Source organism: Poecilia reticulata, linkage group LG9, assembly GCF_000633615.1.
Source record: "Poecilia reticulata strain Guanapo linkage group LG9, Guppy_female_1.0+MT, whole genome shotgun sequence".
In the NCBI taxonomy this organism is placed as follows: Eukaryota; Metazoa; Chordata; class Actinopteri; order Cyprinodontiformes; family Poeciliidae; genus Poecilia; species Poecilia reticulata.
In genome coordinates this window covers 9020488-9041512 of record NC_024339.1, presented here as the reverse complement: position 1 = coordinate 9041512, position 21025 = coordinate 9020488, and the positions used below count along the sequence as shown (strand labels likewise).

The following is a 21025-nucleotide window of genomic DNA, read 5'->3' as shown; positions in this document are numbered from 1 at the left end:
ATACGGCTGACTGACTCTTTTCAGAGCTTGGGCTGTTTTTAGAAGACGTTGAGACCCAAATGGAAATATAAAAACAATTTGCATAATAGGTCTCCTTTAAACAAACACAGAATTCACTGAAGATGATTTATTAAAAACTGCAACCAACATGATCATAAAAAATATTTCCCTTTTTACGGAAAACTTCTTGACTATTTATAGGAAGAAAAGGCTCAGAGGTAACAGACAGCAGATAAAAAGATAAAAGAACCAAAGCAAAGCATTTGCCCCCTTGCTGATTTCTTCTGTTTTTGTTTTAAATGTCTTAAATCAAATAAATGTTATCATGACGCATAGAAAATTTCAGAAAAAGACCACCACATCGACAGTGAAACACGGTGGTGGTAGAGTGATGATGTGGGCATGCGTTGGCCTGCTGTAGCTGACAGAACCATTAATTTTTCTCTCCAGCAGTAAATCTTGAAGGAAAATGTCCTTCCAGCTCAAACACACCTGGGTTACGCACAACGTTTCAAAGCACAGCTGCAAATCCACCTCCGAATGCAAGAACACTGAGGATTTTGGAGTGACCTAGTCAAAGCCCAGGCTGCAGTCTGACAGAAAAGCTGAGACATGACCATAAGCGGTTCGTCCCTGATAAAAGATAGACCAAGGTGGCTGAAAAGGTGAAAATTTGCAAAGACAAAACTCAGACATTTAAGAGATTTTTTTTTTTTTTAAAAAGGAAAAATTCTGACTTTGAAAAGTCAAAAATTTGCTGGAAAAAATATATAATTTTGAAAATAATCTCACAAATTTCTTGGAAAGTTCTGACTTTGAAACATGGAAAATTTTGTAGAAAACAGAAAATTTTAGATTAATCTAAAAAAAATTCTATAAAACAGATGAAAATGTTTGAGTTTCAAAGGTCGAACATTTTTGATTTATGTAACTCAGAATTTTTGTTAGTTTTTTTTAGACAATTTTCAACATTTTGAGTCCCAACATTTTCTCCTTTTTCCAGAAAATTTCTGAGATTAATCTTAAAATAACCGAGTTTTTTTCTCACAAACATTCAACTTTTTTAAATTTCATTTTTTTCAGAAAATTTCTGAGATTAAGAGTTTTGGTGTAAATTTACTTTTTTTCTTTTTCTACCTAAAAAAACTGATAAAATATTTGTTTTGCCAGATGTACCAGGTCTCAGAGTTTCGGATTTATTTTGGAACCCACCATTTTGAGATCTGCTTCCAGATCCTTTTCCTCTGTCTGAGAGTTTTCCAGAGTCCAGACAGCCCAGTGGGCTCAGGGTGTCGGTGTGAAGTGCTGGTCCGTTATGATGGAGACATTGTCCCTGCACAGCGGGCAGCGTGGGCGGCACCACGCCTCGCTTCACCCCCAGAGACGAAGGCGGAGGCGTGCGAGTCGACGGCACCGACCCGTTTCCCTGCCTCCCAGCGGGCGGGGTGTGCAGCGAGCCGAGTCCGGCCGAAAGCGGACAGGAGAGGCTGTGTGCCGGCTTGGGGCTGGGGGTGCAGGTGGAGCAGCTGCCGGAGCTCGGCGCCCCCTGCAGGCGGACCGGGGAGTAGCTCCCTAGAGGCGAAGGCCGGACTGATTCGGTCGGAGGACCAGCGGCGCTGCGGGAACTCTGGTAGCCGTGTCCGATTTCAGCTGCTTCTTCGCTTTCCTCACCGACTGGACCTCCAGAACCGGACCCGGACCCCGAACCGGGGCGAGCCTGCATTCCAGAGACGTAGCCGGTGAGTAGTGGCAGCAGAGGCTTGGGCTGAGGGGGTTTGGAGGTGAACTGGTGGTGGAAGGTGAAAGGCTGGATGGGGAGGGTGGTGGGCCGCTGGTCCTTACTGTAACGGACCACCGCTGGCGGGCTTTCCGACGAGCTCGACAGAACACCTGGATGAGAGAGAACCAGGACCGGGTTAGCTTAGCATCAGACAGAAGCAACGGGAAAGAAAAACTCAATTATTTCATCATAAACAAGACAAAAAGAGCAGTTTGACATTTAACACTGGAACTGGAAGATGTTTTAAATATCCAAAATAAATAAACAAAACAACTGAAACCACAAATAAAATTAATTATGATGTTTCTGTAAACAAAAAGGGAAAGTTGAGACCAAAACACCAGACTGGAAACTTTTATCATCCAGTTTTCAGTAGAAAGAGAGAAAAAGGAAAAAGAATAAATGATAAAAATGGAAATCATTGAGTTTGTTTTAATTTATTTGATTAAGTTATTGCTTGACAGGTGTGGGGAGACAAAAACTAAACTAGTAACAATCTTCTTCTATTCGACTCTGATTACATATAATTTAAAATGCAGCTTATGATTTATGAAACCAAAACTAAATCGAATATTGATTCTTTCTGAACATTTGACCCCACATCTCGTTTCACTGTCTTTAAACTGGCTTAAAGGATAACTGACTGATTATTAACACAGAAGGTTAAAGCTATGAACCAACAATAAAGAGATTTTAAAATATATTCCTGTGAACTGACTGAACTCTTTCCAGCAAAGCCTGAAGGCTGAAATGGAAAACAGCAAAAACTGCCCAGTCACAAAGTTAGCTCGTCAGACCACCGCCATGCTCTCTCTCACCAGGCCACGAAACGAATCTCCACCCAAAAAAATGAAAACACACGCAGAACACATACTGAACCTGAGGCCCTGCATGAGAAGAACGGGGGAGAAACGCTTTTCTGCAGCCACTCACAAACTGTTTCACTTGCTGTTTGTGGACCCTCTCTGCTGCATGACAGACAGGAGCGTGCGTGACGTCAGCCGCGTTGCGCAAGCTGTTTGTCACCGGAAAAGGCCGGTCCACCGCCGTCTGATCTGGGTGCGGCAGCACCTCTCGGCCACAGGGGGCGCAGTTGAGCTGCATCACACAGAGAGCTCCAGGACTGAAAGCTTCTCGTCTTTCTGTGTGTAAAATCTGCTCCATTATCCGTCTGTTCTGATTTTAACACTTTCATGGGTCCATTAGACAGCCGAGCTTCTTCCTGAAGCCGCTTGTTAGCATCGTTAGCGAGCGATTTGCTTTAGCAGAGCTTTTTATAAAGGAAGCTGCTAAGAAACTGAAATCTGATCAATAATATATGATCCTGAGAAGCTGCACAGCTGCTTGTTATGGCTCTAAATCTAGACAGGCCTTTGAGATACAGGGAGGAGAAAAAGCTCTGAAATTAAACACTGCAAAAACACAAAACCAAGTATTTCTGGCCTAGTTTTCAGTTCAAGTATCTTAGTTCGCTTGAAATAAGACAAAACTAACTTACATACAAGTAACTTTTCAGCAAGATATAGGAGCTTGATTTAAGTCAATAATTCCCTGATATTTACAAAAAAGCATAGTTCCACTTATAACAGGGGAAAAATGTCTCATTATGAGTGAAATTTACAAATTCCAAACATTTTATTTCAATGCATTGTAACAGGAGACATAACATGGCTGAAATAGGATTGTAATAACCTTTAATGTCACTCGAGGTTTGACCCTGTAAAACATTCATAAACTTTTATCATTATTTTCACCCCAATTACTTGATTCCTCAACAAATTTAGATTTGAATCCCAGGCAATGTGTAAATACTTTTGTATGTGCAGAACTGACACAGTTTCTATTTTTTATGCAATACTCCATGAAAACGTTTCTTCATTTTTACCTTTAAATGAGACTTAGTTATTTTCATTTGAGGAATACTTTTTCCCTCCACAATTTTAAGCCTTTTAACTGACTTATTAATCATTCAGGCATAGAATGGCTCCTAAAACCCCCAGATAAATTATTATTTGGTAATTAATGACACTTTGAAAGCAAACTTGCATTAAAAGTCCATTAAAAATGTCATCACTTCTTGACAACAGCTATAAACATTCATGAAGACTCCTTCATGTCAGCCTGATCTGCACCCCTTTAATTATAGTGTTACCCACTTTCTGACGGTTTAAACTTTCCATAGAAATTTCATCCCAAAACAATTTAAAAAGTGGCCAAATTAGTACAATTGTTGAACTGCTGTCAGGGACCAAAAAGTGGCCCCCGCGCCACACTTTGGACACCCTGTTGTAGAATAATGGGGGGACGTACCTGCTGCCTTGGTCTGGCTCTCCTTCGCCCCTTCCAGTTGGCGCTCGATGCTTCCCTGGCTGTAGCACCTGGTGAAGCGCACCGGCAACGCGGCCGGACTGACGGACTCGACGCGCTGCTCCAGGATGGGGGAGAAATCCACAGACGAGTGCGAGTGGGTGGAGTAGGTGGAGGAAAACGGGTCTGCTGTCGCCTTCGCGGACGGCGACCCGCCTGCACCGCCGTGTCTGCGTTTGCTCCTGGCGATCTCGGCGAAGGAGGTGACGCGTGGCGGAGGAGGCGGCGGCGGCGTGGCGGCCTGCGCGGCGCCGTCGCTCAGCCGCATGGGGCAGCTCAGCATGCGCTCCAGCGAGCCGAGCCGCGGAGACGGACACCTGTCCAGGTTGCGGTCATAGCTGCGGGAGCGGGGACGGCCTCCGGAGGGCGCTCCGCTGCCGCCGATGACGCTCCGCTGAGCCATCGGAGGAGAAATGTTGACGTACACCTGGCCTTCAATGACGGACGGAGCGACTTCAGCCGCTTCAGCTTCCTGCTGACCGCCATTTTCCTTCGTCTTCTCTTCGTTTTCGTCATCATCTTCATCGTCATCATCTCGCTGAATCAGAAGAAAATGAACAAAGCATACAAGTCAAACTTCTTGTTCTCAAGAAACAGTTTTGCTTAGAGAAACTTTATAATTAATTTTATTTGTTGATTCTGTTGTTTGTTTATTTAATATTTAAAATATCTTAGTTTACATTTTTGCATTTTTATGCCATAATTACCATTTTATTACATGAAAATTGTCTCAAAACAACAATATTATCATTTATCGCAATAACTTTGCAATTTATCGTCCAGCAAAATTGGTTATTGTGATTGGCCTAATCATCAGAACGACTTCTGCATAAATTTTTATTATTATTTATTTATTTTTCTATTTTATATTTATTCACCAACTGGTGTACATATAGCCCTGCAAAATTACCAAATCTTACAAAGTTATTTTTATTTATTTTCTAGTGCAAATATCTTAATACACTTGAAAACTAACTATTATTATTATTATTTTCTCCAGATTTTCTTGTCTTGTTATGAGATTTAGTTTGTAACCATTTTGTCTTTTTAATATCATTTTCTGTTGGTTCTTTAGCGCAGTATGTAAAACGTAGATATTAAAACGTTGTTTTAATTACAAATTCTTGATAATTATTGAGTGTGTAAGAAATATGTTTAATTAAATTGAGATAAGGTGTAGGATTAAATAAGACAAGTAGTGATAAATGATTTTGTTCTTGGTTAAGTATGCACGTTTTCTCTGTCTTACAGTTTGCTTGTTTTGTTGTCTTTAAAAGCCTGTTGAAATAAATAAATAAAATCAAACTTACAAGCAAGATATAGGAACTAATGATTCCTTAATGAAAAAGTTCTAGTTTTATTTCACTTATAATATCGGAATAATATATTGTTATATAAATAATCTGCCAATTGAATAAATACTTTTTAAAAATCAATATTAAGGATTTATTTACTTAATAAAATATTTTTCTTGATAAAAAGTTACTTGAAAGTCAGTTTTGTCTTGTTTTGAATTTACTAAGATATTTGCACTAGAAATTAGACCATAAATACTTGGTAAGATTTTGTGTTTTTACTATATGATGTGATATAAGGTTTATAATCTGCAGAAACGAATAAATCAGGATTCTCCACTCACTTGAGACGACGCTCCATCTTCATCCTCCTCTTCCTCCAGCCCCTGCTCCTCGCCTCGCTGCCTGAACAGGAAGTACTCACTGGGCTGGGTCGGCGTGGGGCTGCCTTTGCTGTGCTCCGAGGAGCAGCTGTTGACCGACGAACCCGCTGGACTCGGGGACGACTGGGACGAGAGGTCACAGGTCACCAGCTTGTAGTAGTTCTGGGTGGCGACGACGAGGCGCGCCTGGCTCTGCAGACAGGAAGCGAGGTCGCCAGATGACCCCGCGGCGTGAGGAGGGTGGAAGGAGTTGCAGTTGGCGTCGAGGTCGAGGGTCGCCTGGTGCTCCATGGAGCAGGAGCAGGCAGAGGAGCTGGAGAGGCGCGGCTCTCGGATGAGCGGGAAGGCGTTGGAAAAACAGGATGGCGGCGGCTCCGTCGGGGACGTGTGGAGGTCCAGGTAGAACGCCCCTCCCCCTCCGGCGTCCTGCTGGTTTCCGTGGAGATCGGAGACAGACGATGTGGCGGCCGGCGGCGGCTGCTTTTCCGGGATGGCGTTGTTCATTTTGTTGTAAATGGCGCTGAAGTTGACTAAGACGCCCTCGGAGCTGTTGCAGGACGAGTCGCTGCAGTAGCCCTGCTGGAAGTCCGGGAACGGCTCGGCGAAGGTTTCCGGGAAGTTCTGGGACAGAGCGCAACAGGAGCAGTGCTGATTGGACGAGCCGGACGAGTAAGAACCCGTCTTGCTGCTCTGGCCGCATCTCATCGGCTGATCGTCGTCCTCTTCCTCGTCGTCGTCGACCCAGTCGTGCTCGCCGCAGTCCATGGACACGTTGGAGCCACTGCTGCCGTGGCGGCGCTCCCTGTCCAGTCCCAGGACGTCCAGGTCGTCCAGGTGGTTGGACAGATCTGAGGACACCCCCCTCAGAGATTCCCGACTGCTTCCTGCGCCGGAGCCATGCAGCAGGAACGGCTCGGACGCGAACCCCAGAAAAGGAGCCATGGCGTCGTCCAGCGTGGCGTTCGTCTCGCTGTGCAGGTGGAAGGATGAGTCCTCCAGGTAACCGTGGAGGTTGTCGCTGTCGTCTTCGTCTTCCTCATCCTCATCTTCGTCTGTGTTCAGGAGGAACGGATTGCGGCGCAGAGGGTTCCTATTCCTCGGCTTGGCTCTGGGTAAGGTGTGAGCCGTGATCAGCAGGTCCTCAGAGTTGCTGGAGGTGAACGATGAGTCGTCGCTCGCCGTGCTCCCGCCTCGCCCGCCGCCACCTCGCTTCTCTCTCCCCACACCGCCGCTGGAGGACCAGGAGCCACTGGAGGTCTGGATCAGGCTGCTGTAAAGCAGAGCCTCCCTCTGCAGGACATCCCTCTCCGGCAGTGACGTGGTGCGGCTCAGGCCAAGGCTCTCCGGCGGGCTGAACGGGTTGGTCCTCTTCAGAGATCCGCCGCAGCCCCCTGAAACCTGGCAATGCACCAGGGGAATGTGATGCACGATCAGCGTTTCTCCAGAAACCTTCGGAGGGCTGTCCATGGTCCCAGAGGAGGAAGGTAGGAGGCGGATCTACAACAGCAGATTGAGGCTGAAGGTCTTTCTGGTTTGCAGATGTTGTTTTTACTCAGCTGGGCCCAGTTCTGCAGGACCGCCGGGGATCTGGAAGCAGAGGTCGGGGAAGTCCACACCGTGGTCAGAGTGGTACATCTGGACAAAAAAAACAAGAGACAGAGACATGAGGAGAAGAAACAACAAGCTTACAAAACCTTAACAAGTATTTTTGGTCTAATTTCTAGTCCAAATGTCTTAGTACATTTGAAATTAGACAAAATTAACTTACTAGTAACTTTTTATCAAAATATAAGAGCTTGTTTTAAGTCAACAATCTCTAGTTTCACTGGCAGATTATTTAACTCATAACAAGACATTTTTTCCATGTTGTGATTGAAATACTCTGCCAATGGATCTATTTTTTTTACCAATAGGAAAGAATTAACTTAAAACAAGCTCCTACATTTTGCTGAAAAGTTACTTGTAAGTTCGTTTTGTGTCATTTCAAGTTTACTAAGATATTTGCAGTAGAAACTGCAAGACCAAAAACACTGATAATATGGAAAAAATGACATGTGATAAGTGGAATAATCTGCCAATGGAATAAGTATTTTATTGATCCCGATACGCAGAGCATCCCAAGTTTAGCGGCATGTGCTTTAATACATGCATTGTAATTCCTTAACTTTGAGATTGATTTAAAAAAACAAACTTAGACTACATTTTTTGTTCAATGATTACTTTTTTTGTTAAATTTGAGCTAAATCTTGCTCGGGATTCTGTATAATAAACGAGTAAAAGTCTGATCGGTGCATTAATGAGCCTCTGCAGCGTCTAACTGCTGATGAGGGAGTTCAGGTGCGTTGGTTGGAGAAGGGATGCATCTAAACGTTGGGAGTCCTCCAGGATTTCCTGAGCTGCACAAACCTACAAGCATGAAGTGTTTAAATGTGGACAGAGTGAGTCAGCATCACGTGATAAACACCAAGCAGCTGATTCTCTATCAGGACTATGATCTCATTCACATTTCACCGCCTCAACAGCACAGACACCATCTCCCTCACCAACACCATCATCATCGTCTCTGTTGCCGGGTAAAATAAGAGCACTTTCATAATACCCTGCAATCAGTTCTCTCCTTCAACATCAAAACAAAACCCAGAAGAGACACGTCACCTGTGGATAATTACATGCTATATGTTATATAGATGAACACAACACATTGCAATAACTATATCAAATTTTTTTCAGTTTCATCCAATCAACAATAATTGACTTACTTTCCCCCTCTTACAGTCATATATCATTATTAATAATAGTTCAGATTAGGCGCTTTACCTGCAGCCTTGTTACTTCCCTGAGCCTGCAAGTTTGAATGCTAGCATGTTCAAACCAGGATAACAACTGGAATGGTTCTCCAGTTTGATGACCTTATTAGCGAAGACTTGGCTTTGAATAAAGAAGTGAATCCTCCACAAAACGTCCATCCAAAACCGTGAATAACTCATTTATTTAGCTGATTTCAACCAATTTTAACATGTCTAGATCCACTGATTTTCTCTTGAGCAGGATGTTCCAGTATTAGCTTAATGAGCAACACAAAGGAAACCCAAAAGAGGCTTAAGAGATTAGCTGCTGGGGCAGAAAGGATGATTGCATAATGTGTGTTTGGACATATAATGAAGTGTGGTTACGGGAGGATTACAGGTTTAGTGATTTAAATAGGTAAGTCATTGATGTTTTGACTCAAAATAACGGATTAAAGCCGCAGCATGTAACTTTTACAGAAAATGTTTTTCATATATTTAATAACACTGTCCATTTATTGGGACAAATATGAGACAGATAAATCTTGAAAAGATAGAGCTACTCCACCTTCTTCCGGTGCCGCCTGAAGAAATGCGCCGGTCAAAAACAACCAATCAGAGACAAGAAGAGGGTCTTAATGCTGCCAATCAACCTCGGGTACTCACTGCTAAATGTGACAGTGTTGGAAAAACAGCTTACCGTTACAGGAAGCTAAGCTATTGGTGGCTAAGCTAACTAGCCTTAGCATTCATGACATGCGCTGTTGTGGTGAACCAGCTGTGGCATAAAACAAGAGGGAGGGTGTGAGCACCTTGTACACAAGGGTGATTGACAGTGCTAAGATCTTCCTCCTGGCTGTGATTGGTTGTTTCTGACAGAGTGGTGAATTTGTTCTATGAAGAATGAAAATAGTAAATTATACACATTTTTAAAGAAGGTGTCAAACGAATTTTAGCTTCTATTATATTATATTGTAAATATATTTGTAAACCTCAAAATGCCAACAAGAATGTCTTCAGAAAAACAGGAAGAAATACAAGAGACTGTTTGGACAAAGGGAAAGATTTAGCAACAAACCACTAAAATACAACAGACCAACAAATTCAGAGAAGCTCAGCTTAGAGAAGCAACTAGCTGTTTCAACAACAACTCAACAGTATGTGGGGGAAATAAAAGGCTTCGCTTATTCTAACGGAAAAACTGTCAATTAAGAAGGAATTTAAGTGAAAGGTTTTAGGGAATCCAGTTTCTATGAGAACAGGGTGGGAAGCTGACCTATTAATGGAGCTGTGCGGGACGAGGAAGCAAAGCTGAAACAAAGGACATCCTCCCACTTATATCATCAGGGCTGCACTTCCAGGAATATGTGAGCGGCGGTGGGAGAGCAGGCAGCACTTCCTCACCAGGAAAAGACAATTTACACGTCCAGACCGGCGGGTGATGGACATGATTCACAGAGTTCTTATCGTCTACAGAATATAGTCCAGTTAAATCTGTGAAATGAAAATAACAGCAGACCTCTTGTGTAAAAGCAGGGACAGAAAATAACGTCAGGATTCCCACAGACTGTTTCCTGTTGATACTCCAGACATTCAAAACTCAAAGATAAGGAGTGATGGATGAACAGGTTATTAAACACAGTCCTCCCCCATTGGAATGATCTGAAATGATCAGAATGTTTCCCTTAGCCAGAACCGGGTGTTTTCTGATGTGAATGCGGCTTTAAATCCGTCATTCCTCCAGTCATTCCTCTCATCATTCCTCCCATTTTCCCTCCAGTCATTCCTCTCATCGTCCCTCCAGTCATTCCTCTCATCGTTCCTCCATCCTGCTCTGTCTGAACTCCATGCTGCCTCTCCTCCTCCTGCCACGGAGGAACAGTCTGTATCTGTCTGCCTGCACATCCTCCCTCTGCCGGAGATGAATGCAGCTTTTGTTCGCTGCTCCCGTTCACCAAAACGCTGCTGAAGACGTCTGGAGGGAGGAGCTGATGAGACGAAACGCTGTAATTTAACATTCCTGAAGGCTTCGTCACAACTTACTGGGACAAAATGGAGAAGCTAGGTTGATGCCAAGTAGATAAAGCCCTGGAGTTTACTAAGATATGATAACAATCCAGTGATTTCTAAACCAAACAAAATAAAAATCAAAGAGTAAATTTTTTAAAAATAACTCTTAAAATATTCTGCTTTTTGTAACCTCAGAACTGGAGTATGTCACTTTTATTTTTAAAAATGTCATATTTTTTATTTTAAAAACTATGATTGTTTTCATAAAAAATATATTTTGCTGAAAATAGTTTTAGAAATTATTTTTAAATTTAAAAACTATAAAACAATTTTTTTTTTTTACAAAAGACAAAATCTATTTAAACAAATTATAAAAAAGATAATTCTTAAATTAAAGAAGTATACTTTTTATTTAAAACAATTTTAATGCTAAAAAATTTTATGTAAAAAATTTAGTGTAATAGTATGGTATGAAGCAAATTATCTGTGAAAAAATTGAGTTTCTCTGCCTTCTCCCAGTGCCAACTAAAAAAACGACCAATCAGAGCCAGGAGGCGGGTCTTAGCGCTGTCAATCACGCTTTGAATTGCTCTCTACTGTGCTACAGCTAGCATAACTAGTTGTGAATGCTCAGGCTAGTTAGCAAAGCCACCAATGATGGCAGGGAAACGGTTTTCCTGCAATGGTAAGTTGTTTCCCCACCATTAGCACATTGAAAAGCATGTACATGAGGATGATTGACAGCGCTAACACCGTCCTCCTGGCTCTGATTGATTGCTTTTGCTCAGACTGAGATACATTTTTTTCACAGATTATCTCTCTCACACCAAACCGTCACGACATAGTAACAGTTTTCTTCTTAAAATAAAAGCTTTAAATCTTCAGCTGATTGGTTGCTGCTTAAGGAAAACAACTCGGCCCTGAGAGACCCTGGTCAACCCCGGGGACGTCTGCGTCTTCTCAGGCAGCTGAAGATGAAAACATGACCTCGATCCCAGCTTTCCCCTCCAGGATTAATGGCAGCTTCCCTCCTCTGCTGTTTGTCTGCCTGAACTTGAGGAGCTTACAAAAGCTTGCATAAATAAAGCTGGCGCCACCAACAGGCGAGGATATTAACTCACATCCAGCAGGAGTTCACTTTAGATCAGGAGATCCAAAGTGCGGCCCGGGGGCCTTTTGGGGACCTTGGGCTGATTTTGTGCCGCCCCCAGCTGGAATTCATCCATCCATCTTCTTACACCCTTGTCCCTCAGTGGGGTCGGGAGGTGCTGGTGCCTCTCCAGCTAGCGTACCGGGCGAGAGGCGGGGGTCACCCTGGACAGGTCGCCAGTCTGTCGCAGGGCAACACAGAGACACACAACCATGCACACACACACTCACACCTAGGGGCAATTTAGACAGACCAATTAACCTGACAGTCATGTTTTTGGACTGTGGGAGGAAACCGGAGTACCTGGAGAAAACCCACCATGCACAGGGAGAACATGGAGACTCCATGCAGAAAGACCGGGGCCGGGAATCGAACCCAGAACCTTTGTGCTGCAAGGCAACAGCTCTACCAACTGTGCAGCCCCCAGCTGGAATTCAAAAATGAAATTTGGCCTTGAAATGCAGATGGAGACTTTTAATTTGTAATCAGGGTAAAAATTTATTTCTTAAACAGGAAAATGTAAAGTACAACAAAAATAATTTGTCTTTTTATAAGCAAGTTTTAACAAAATCTAAAACCAAGTTTATCCAGAGACTTTTATGGAAACACCGACTTTGGTGAACCAAAATCAGCTTTTATTCTTTCTTAAACTTGGCTAAATATAGCGACCATTTTGAAAGAAAGTCACCCAAATTCTGTTCTTATTACTGAAAATAAATTTATTCAATCAACCCCAAAAGAAACTAAAAACTACACAGCTTTCTTTTAATTCATTAAACGTGCGACATCTAATATCATGTATTAGGGTCATTGTAGAAAAATAAGTAGTATTTTATGCCAAAAACTCAGAAACTTTGAGAATAAGCTCAGAAATTTTCTAAAAAAAAATAAATAAAAAAAAGGAAGTTTGTTTTGTTTTTTTTACCATTTTTTTAAGTCAAAAAACTTTTTAGGATCCAAAATTACTTTTTGGAGCTTTTTGTTTGTGTTTTTTTTTTTCCTTTTAAAATTTCATTAAATTGATGATTTTTTGATTTGAAAAGTTAAGACTGAAGTAAATAATGCTATTCAAAATAAAACAATTGATTCAAAAATTCTCCAAAAACTCTCTTGTGCGTCTAAATGAACCGAAAATGAAATGTTAGTCGTCATTAAAAATATAGATTGTTAAAAATATAAGTATGGTAGATCAACTATTATTGTTCAGTGGGAATCTGAACTGTTGCCAGAAGATAACAAATCTTATATTTGCAGCGTGTTATATGATATAAATTTAAAAAAACAAACAAGTAAAAACAGTAAAATGTGTTTTTGAGAAAAGGAAAATTACATAAATCGGTAAATAACTGCCAAAATTAAAGTAAAAAATAAAGTATATCATATCCCACATCTTAAATGAGTTCATTGTTTTTGTTTGTTTGTCTTTGTCCTGAATATTCAATTTAAATGTTTTGTTTCTTTGTTTAGCTGGTTGCCGTTATTTGTCAATGCCTCTTTTTGTTAGTCTGTAATGTTTGTTTTATATAATCACTGATTGGTGAATAAAACTTTAAAATGTATTTAAAGTTTTAAAGCACCGTTTCTCAAACTTGTACAGTTTTCAGACTGAAGTGAACACAATGAGAATGTGAGCAGGTTATTAATGAAGTCCCTGCATCTAGTAGCTCCTTCAGTCAGACAAACGAGCCTGAAATACAGAGCAGGCCGGGGTGTATTCACGTAAACACACACACACACACACACACACACACACACACACACACACACACACACACACACACACACACACACACACACACACAGCGCCACCAAACAGCTTTAAATCAGACCAGCAGTGCAAGCCGAGACTCAGGAAAACAATTAAGCTTCAAAGCTGGTGGGAAAAACCTTTTCATTTGTGAGTTGTTTGTAAAGAAAGCACTAGATTTATAGATGCTGCCAGGAATCTCAGCCACAGTACATTTAAAACAAGCATTACTAGAAATATCAATATATTTGCAGTAGAGACGGGATTCATTTTGATTAATCAGCTATATAGATTACAATTTTTAACACAATTAATCAATTTTTTTTTTACATTCAAAGGTTCCTTTACATTCGTGTTTCTGGTTTGCCTGTAAATCTGACGCACAAGCGTCAGCCGCAAACAGAGATTAACGACAAAGACGCTTTTTTGTTCATTTCTGCTCCTAAAAACGATCTAATGGGATGACGGAAATTACAATTGCTGTGTTCAAGTTGTGCTAAAAGGAGTTAGCCTATCAGCAAAGCTATTCAACCGTAAATTAGCATCTCAATGCTAAACATGTAGCAGCAGCACAGACGCTAACGCTAATGTCAGCGTCTACAGTCAACATTTCTACAGAAGCTCCATGAATGATCAGAAACTGAAACACTGGAAAGACCCATTCAAAAAGTATGAATATTTTTAAAAATCCATTTACTTCAGGAACTTTATCACTAAGTTTTTAGACTATAAGTAATATATTTCATTAAATTGAGATAAGGGGTAGGATTAAATACGTGTTCACTTCTTTCTGCTTCTTTTCAAACATAAAAGTCGTGGAAATCTAATTGTTTTGTTCTTGGTTATTTATGTACATGTTTTCTCTTATAAAACTAGTATTTGGTAAAAAAAAAAAAAAGTCTACTCAAATACCCAGTTACTGATCAAATGATCAATCATTTAATATTTAAAAATTACATAAACGAGCCAATATGTAAAATTAAGTGTAAATGTTGGAATTTAAGGACAAAAATTACAATAACTCACTAAGTATAAAATCAGGAAAATGTTTCCAAATCAGTTTCTCTCAATAAAACTTATGAAACTTTAACAAAAACTGAATGTGTGTCTTTAGGTTAAAAAATGTTTGTTTTTCATTCAGTGAGTAGAGAATCCACTGAATGAAAATTTTATTACTTCATAATAAAAATACTCAAGTAAAAGTGTAATAAAAATACTCCTAAAAGTAAATTTATTGCAAAAAATTTGCTCAAGTAAATGTACTTGAGTATCTGTAACTAGTTACTACCAACTCTGGAGCCAGACTCAGTCAGACGTAAACGTTTTTCACCGACCTCTGCTGCTGCTGCTGAGAGAAAATCCCTCCTCAGGAGAAAAAATAAAAATCGCAACAGGGCATGAATCATATCTGCACTCAGTGGCGCTGAAAACTGTAGATCCTGACACTGCAGATTAACATCGCAGCCCTCACCGAGACGTTTCCGAAGGCAGACATGCAAACCTCTGGAGGCCCTCGGTTACATAACCAGAGAGACGCTGAAGAACAGCTGAACGGCGCGGAGAGGAGGCACGTAGGCCGACACACTGATGCAGAGTTACTGGTTCAGGAAAAGGTCTCTGGCTGAACGCTGCTGAGGCACTAATCCTGTAACGCCACAGTGATTAGCTCAGCGGACACTGACGCAGGAAGATTCGACCAAAAAACGCAAACCGAGAAGCAGAAAATAAGCATGAATGGTTCCTGAAGCTGAGCTGGGAAGCTACGCCGCTACAAGATAATGACAGATATTTCATAGAATTAAAACATTTTATATGCCCACTAACTCATAAGTAAAAAAAAAATTATTTAATAAATTAAAAGACAAAAAATAATATATAAAAATGAAGAAAAAAAAGTAATATAACTGAAAACTAAACCAATACTCATTAATGATATTTTTACTGTCTAATGCCTAAGTTAATACATTAATTACTTTTATTTTAATAAAGTTTTAAAAAATAATAGCTACATAAAAACAAAAAATGTAAATCAATACTAATTAAACATATTTTAGATGCTAAAATAAGCTGCTGTTTCCCACAACACAAGCTAATTTATGAAAATGGCATTTTTAAAAGAAGCTGATAATCAAAACCAAAACAAAAGGATAACGTTCTCACATTTAACAAGCTGGAACCAAAACAGTTTCAAGCTTTAAGACTATTAAATGACTCGTCGCATCACAGTTTCTATTATCAGCTGAATCTATAAACATTGTCTACACATCTGTTTATAAACACTGACAGCTCCTTTAATATCTCAAGGAAGAGTTATTGAATTCAGTTTGAACTGAAGTGTCTTCCTCCTGTTTGCAGGACGGTTAATAAATAGCAACGAGAGAAATAATGCTGCGTTAACAATCCCTGCTCGCTTTTCAAAACAGCATTTTTAAATTAGACTTTGTGTATTTGGTCATATTTGCTCTTATTTATCTAAATAACTGTGTCTTTGTACCAAGAGGAAGGATCTAACATTTACATTGGAGGCATTTTAGTGACGTAATGACTTGGCCCCAACGCTGTGCTCATTGGTGGGTTTCTTTTACAGAACCAGTGGTGGAGAACTGGCTGTACCACCAGCCCTAATTTAGAACAGGAACTTCTTTGTTGGGGAAAACCCAGTTCAGACGGCCACTGATGGTCAAAGCAGACATACTGAACATTTTACAGGAAAAGGCAATTAAAGGGACCAGAAAATGGACACATTCAATGGTTATAAGAACAGTTTGATTTGATTTTGAAGAAACTAAAGGATCTGTTCTTTGAGGAATTCCCATTTCAGGTTGTAACATTTCCAGTGCAGATTTTCTTAAAGGGGCAGCGTCACGTAAAATCAAAGTTTTTTTTTTAGCTTTACATCATGTTATAATGTTATTCCCTCATCAAAAACATACCTGATTCTTTCATGCATGTTTGAGAAGTATTTCAATCTCCATGGCAACCATGTCCCCCACCCAGCTCCTTCAGACTAGCAGGAGCAATTAGCAAACACCTCAGTGCAACGCGGATAACATTTTTGTTAAAGGGTTAATTGAGGAGTGATGTTGTGATGACTTCCTGAAGGCAGAGTTTCAGAAAGAGTAGGAGCTTTTAAAGAGACAGAGGCCCAATTTCAAGGTGTTAAATCAGAAAGTCAAATTTCTTTTAAGTCATATTTTTATCACAACTAAATATAACATAGTTACTTGATTATGCTATAAAATGGCAGTACATGACTGTAAAACACATAATTGAGCCCTTTTAAAACGGCTTTCAGTCTGAGACAGCAAAATCAAGCCAAGACTTATTTTCTTTCATTGACAATATTTTTCTCTAGTAAAATGGATCTACCATCTGACAAAGCAGGAAGATCATGTAACCTCCACCAGCAGCTGCTAGCAGCTAATGCTAAGTAAGCAGCCCTTCACAATAAGAGCCAAAATGCTTTGAACTTCAAATAACATATATGGAGTAATTTTGCATTTGGTTTCAAATGTCAGAAATGTCACACTACTACTACTACTATGTACTTATTACTTGACCTGTAATGATAACAAATAGTAATGCAAACACATTATCAGATATCAATAAACTTTAAATTATAACAGACATTTAACACTGGAACTGGAAGACATTTTAAATATCCAGAATAAATAAAGAAAACAACAAATAAAATGAATTGTGATGTCTCTGTAAACAAAACTGTCCTTCAAAAAAAGGGCTAGTTGAGACCAAAGCACCACAATGAAGATGTTTGTCCTCCAGTATTTGGTAGAAAGAGAAAAGAGAAAAACAATAAATCATGGAAAATGGAATCATTGCCTTGTTTTAATTCAACATGCGATTAATTGATTTATTGCTTATTGTGTCCATTGGATGCATTAGGATGGTTAGTATGAGTGTATTTCCAGCCTCAAGGATGCCAATAAATGTACTCAGCTTTGCTTGACACAAATTGGCAAAATTATGCAAAGTATAATTGCACGTGGTGTAATATTTCTGCTATAGCAGCAGACTTTGCGCTGCATGGTCGTTGGTTAAACAAGCAGGCCAGTGTTGGAGACTGGAAGGACGGCTAATTAAAACCCAGACACAAACTCAGCGCTTGGTGACTGACATATATGCAGCTGATGCACAACAGCTGAGTCACTGTCAAAAGACATCAGTTTGAGCTGGAGCCTTATTCCCGTTTTAGTTCTGGAAGAACTTGGGTTTATATTTAAACAGGGCTGGACGACATGACTGATAAACGTATCACGATATAAGCGTTTCATCGATAATTGTTGATTAGATTTTTGTTTGAAATATCTGAAATACTTCCAAGCTGATGGCATGACTTTTCCTGTTTTATCCACAGCTCTCACTCTACAACTTTGTTTATTTATAAGCATTTATGAGGCAAAAGGTGGTAAAGTTACTCAACAAGTTGTTGCTAGGTAACCAGAGTTGGAGGGAACTCTAAACTGCTTGTTGCCCAGCAGGTAGTTGCTAGGTAACCAAAGATTGAGGGAGTTAATTGATTCCACCAAATCACTCTGGATCGAAGTCCAGAAAATATTCTGTATATTGAACATTCAATATTCTAACATATCTATTAATATTGATCGCCATACCCATTGCAATATATATTTTTATTGATTTATTGTCCAGCCCTATATTTACATATAAATCCTGTCAGGAACTCAACTAGAAAGAGAAATAATCACAAATTGAGTGGCCTGTGATATGTAAACCTAATAGTTTATTTAGTCTTTTGTGAGTAATTATAATAAAATAACTTGAAAAAACTGAAAATGCTGAACAAGTACTAGAAATTTTAAAAAGATTTAAATAAAACAATACAATATAATAACAAATAGGACACTAATAAATAAAGTAGCTTATGTACTTTCAGAAGCTGTCCTAAAATTTTAAATATGGTTTTAAGTGCATCTATTACCACTGTAAAAAGGTCAAAAACCTGAAAGGAAAATAATACAAAAGAATGAAATTCGAGCTTCTTCAATTTGCACTTGAGAGACAAACAAAAATCATCTAACAACGAAAGACGGGCAACAATATCAAACGGTGAGAAGGGCTACAAAATGAGGCCCAGTCCTGCACAAAAACAGTTTATATAACAACATATATAACCATATATAATACGTTCCTCCTGAGATTATCCGATTGTCTTTAACAGCACAGAGTAACACAGGCAACAGGATTAGACGCTTTACAGACACAAAACTCCTGCACTTTGTTATGAAAATACTTTAGGAAAAAAACAAAACAAAGCCTAGATTAAAAAAGAGCAGGAAATTAAATCTGAGCAGTCACAGTCACTCCCTAAAGGAAAAATAATAATATAACTACACAGATGATCCATCTGATGGGAATCAGGTTAGGTATCAAAGCTTAATGCTAATCCTGCAGCCCTGACACAAACATAACGCTGTTTAGATCAGAGTAATCTGCATCCCCACCATACTCTCTGTAAAAGACAACAAGACCATCAGGGATATTACAGGAAGAACAGGCTTCCAGCCTTCAAAATAAAAGCATAAAAATACATTTTAAACAAGGCCATTGTCTCAAAGTATTATTTGTTGGGTACACTTCTTAAATTAGATCAGATTGTATTGTTGACAAATAATAATAATAATAATAATAATACATTTTATTTCAAAGGCGCCTTTCTGGCACTCAAGGACACCGTACAATAGTAAAAAAAACTGTGACAGAAACAAATAAAATGTAACAAGTAAAAGTAGATAAAAATAAATAAAACAAAACAATGTATCTATATAAAAACTATGTAAAACTATGTTGACAAATAATGTAACATATGTTCTATTTTTTTGTTTAGCTTGCACCTTTAATACATCAAAACTGAAAACCCTACTTTGTTCATGCCAAAAAGAAAAACATAAATTTTACTGTATTTATAGTGCTTAACTTGCCCTTTTGAGGACACAAAAAGTCTAAATAAAAATCTTTATCTACCAGTAAAAGCCACATTGGTGATGGGATGGAGATTTATGTTATCGAATAATATCAATGAAATTTAAATAATGAATCCCAAAAACTAATAGTATTGCAGAGATTGTTTGCCTTATGATTTTGGTTCCATTAGATAAATTTAAAAATATTAAATGCAGTTACTAAGTGAGGTTTTCAGATTTATTTTCAAAAAGCACACTTCATTATGTAACTGTATTAAAATGCTTTTTTTTTTTTTTATGTTTTTTTAATAGTAACTGTATGTACTCAATCATTCAGTTCATTCTACAAAATACTGCAAGGTAGTTAGAAAATACTTTAAAATCTACTTTGGTGTGTGCTGCTTTGCTTTGCTGAAAATGTACTATTCTACTTAATGTAATCACTTTAAATAAAATCCGCAAAGACAATAATTCATATTAATCTTTATAACAAAACTGAAGCATAGAACCCCTCCCAAAAAAACAAAAACAATGATAGAGGTCGGCATGCTTTTATTTTGAACGGCCAGAGCGGAAGTCGTTCTGGTACGTTCTTTTGAACGTGACGCGTGTTGCTGAGGATGATTCCAGTAATGTGGGATCAATATGGAGATAACAGAGGGGACAAGGCCGCTGAAGGGGCAAACTCTGCGCCACCAACAAACATACACTGTATAAATAGAAATCTTTCTAATTACAATCTAATTCAGAGCAGATGGCGGCCATATTTACACAGATGGTGATGTTGTGTCAAACCGTTAGAACGAGCCTTCATACTGAAAACACATAACGCCACAAGCTAATTTTAGGGTCACCTTTCCATTAAAACGTCATTTACTTCACTGTAGGCGGAAAATATTTCACTCTTAATAAAATACTATGAAGCGTGGAAACTGAAGCTGTGTTTTTCGGTTCAGACTGCATCATATTTTTTCAGCCTCCGACTCGGATGATGGTTAGCGGAGCCTTTTCTCCTCACCCACCCGCGGTTCACAAAACAACAAAAATCAGCATTTATCCGCTTTACCTTGTCCGACGTAGTCTTCGGTCGTTCCGTTTTCGATTAAAAAAAAAACCCAACGGGTGTAGCGGTGTATGACCGAGCTGGTGGGTTGCTAGTTTTCTCCGTGTGGAAATGTTGTTTTCTCTCTGAGAAACAGACTGCAGGCAGGCAGAGCCGCGGAGGAGCATCGCAGGATGGGAGGGACCCGGAGCCTCACGTCAGCCTGAGGTCACCATCTTGGCCCCAGACCGGATTATCTGACCCGGGCTGGGACAAATGACTGTCAACAAGCATGTCACCTCATCCAGGGGTAAATTCACATTCTATACTCAATAATAAGGGATTTTACACAAAGACGACAACGGTTTTTAATTCTATCTAGGGCCGGCCCAAAGCTGCTTAGGGCCCCTACGCCACGAGGGAGGCCCCCAAAAGCACCAAGCTAGCATATATATAAAAGAACCAGAGGTGGGTGGATTATAAAAAGTAGCCAAGAAATTACTAAAGTAAGAGTAAAAAAGTATTT

At 39.6% G+C, this 21025-nt stretch overlaps 1 protein-coding gene across 5 annotated transcripts in view; it reads right to left on the bottom strand.

The window, feature by feature from the left end:
• rusc2 (RUN and SH3 domain containing 2) overlaps nt 1–20664 on the bottom strand; it is a 30107-nt gene extending 9443 nt beyond the window's left edge. For 2 of the 5 annotated variants that reach the window (XM_008417735.2, XM_008417740.2), the window contains exons 1-4: nt 20524–20664; nt 5787–7460; nt 4091–4685; nt 1213–1890 (exon numbers count right to left, since the gene is read on the bottom strand). In XM_008417735.2, the coding sequence (XP_008415957.1) occupies nt 1213–1890; nt 4091–4685; nt 5787–7292 (2779 nt within the window). In that variant the 5' untranslated portion in view covers nt 7293–7460; nt 20524–20664. The other 3 variants (XM_008417738.2, XM_008417736.2, XM_008417737.2) reach the window with 3 other exon arrangements.
• Between the last annotated feature and the right edge of the window lie 361 nt (nt 20665–21025).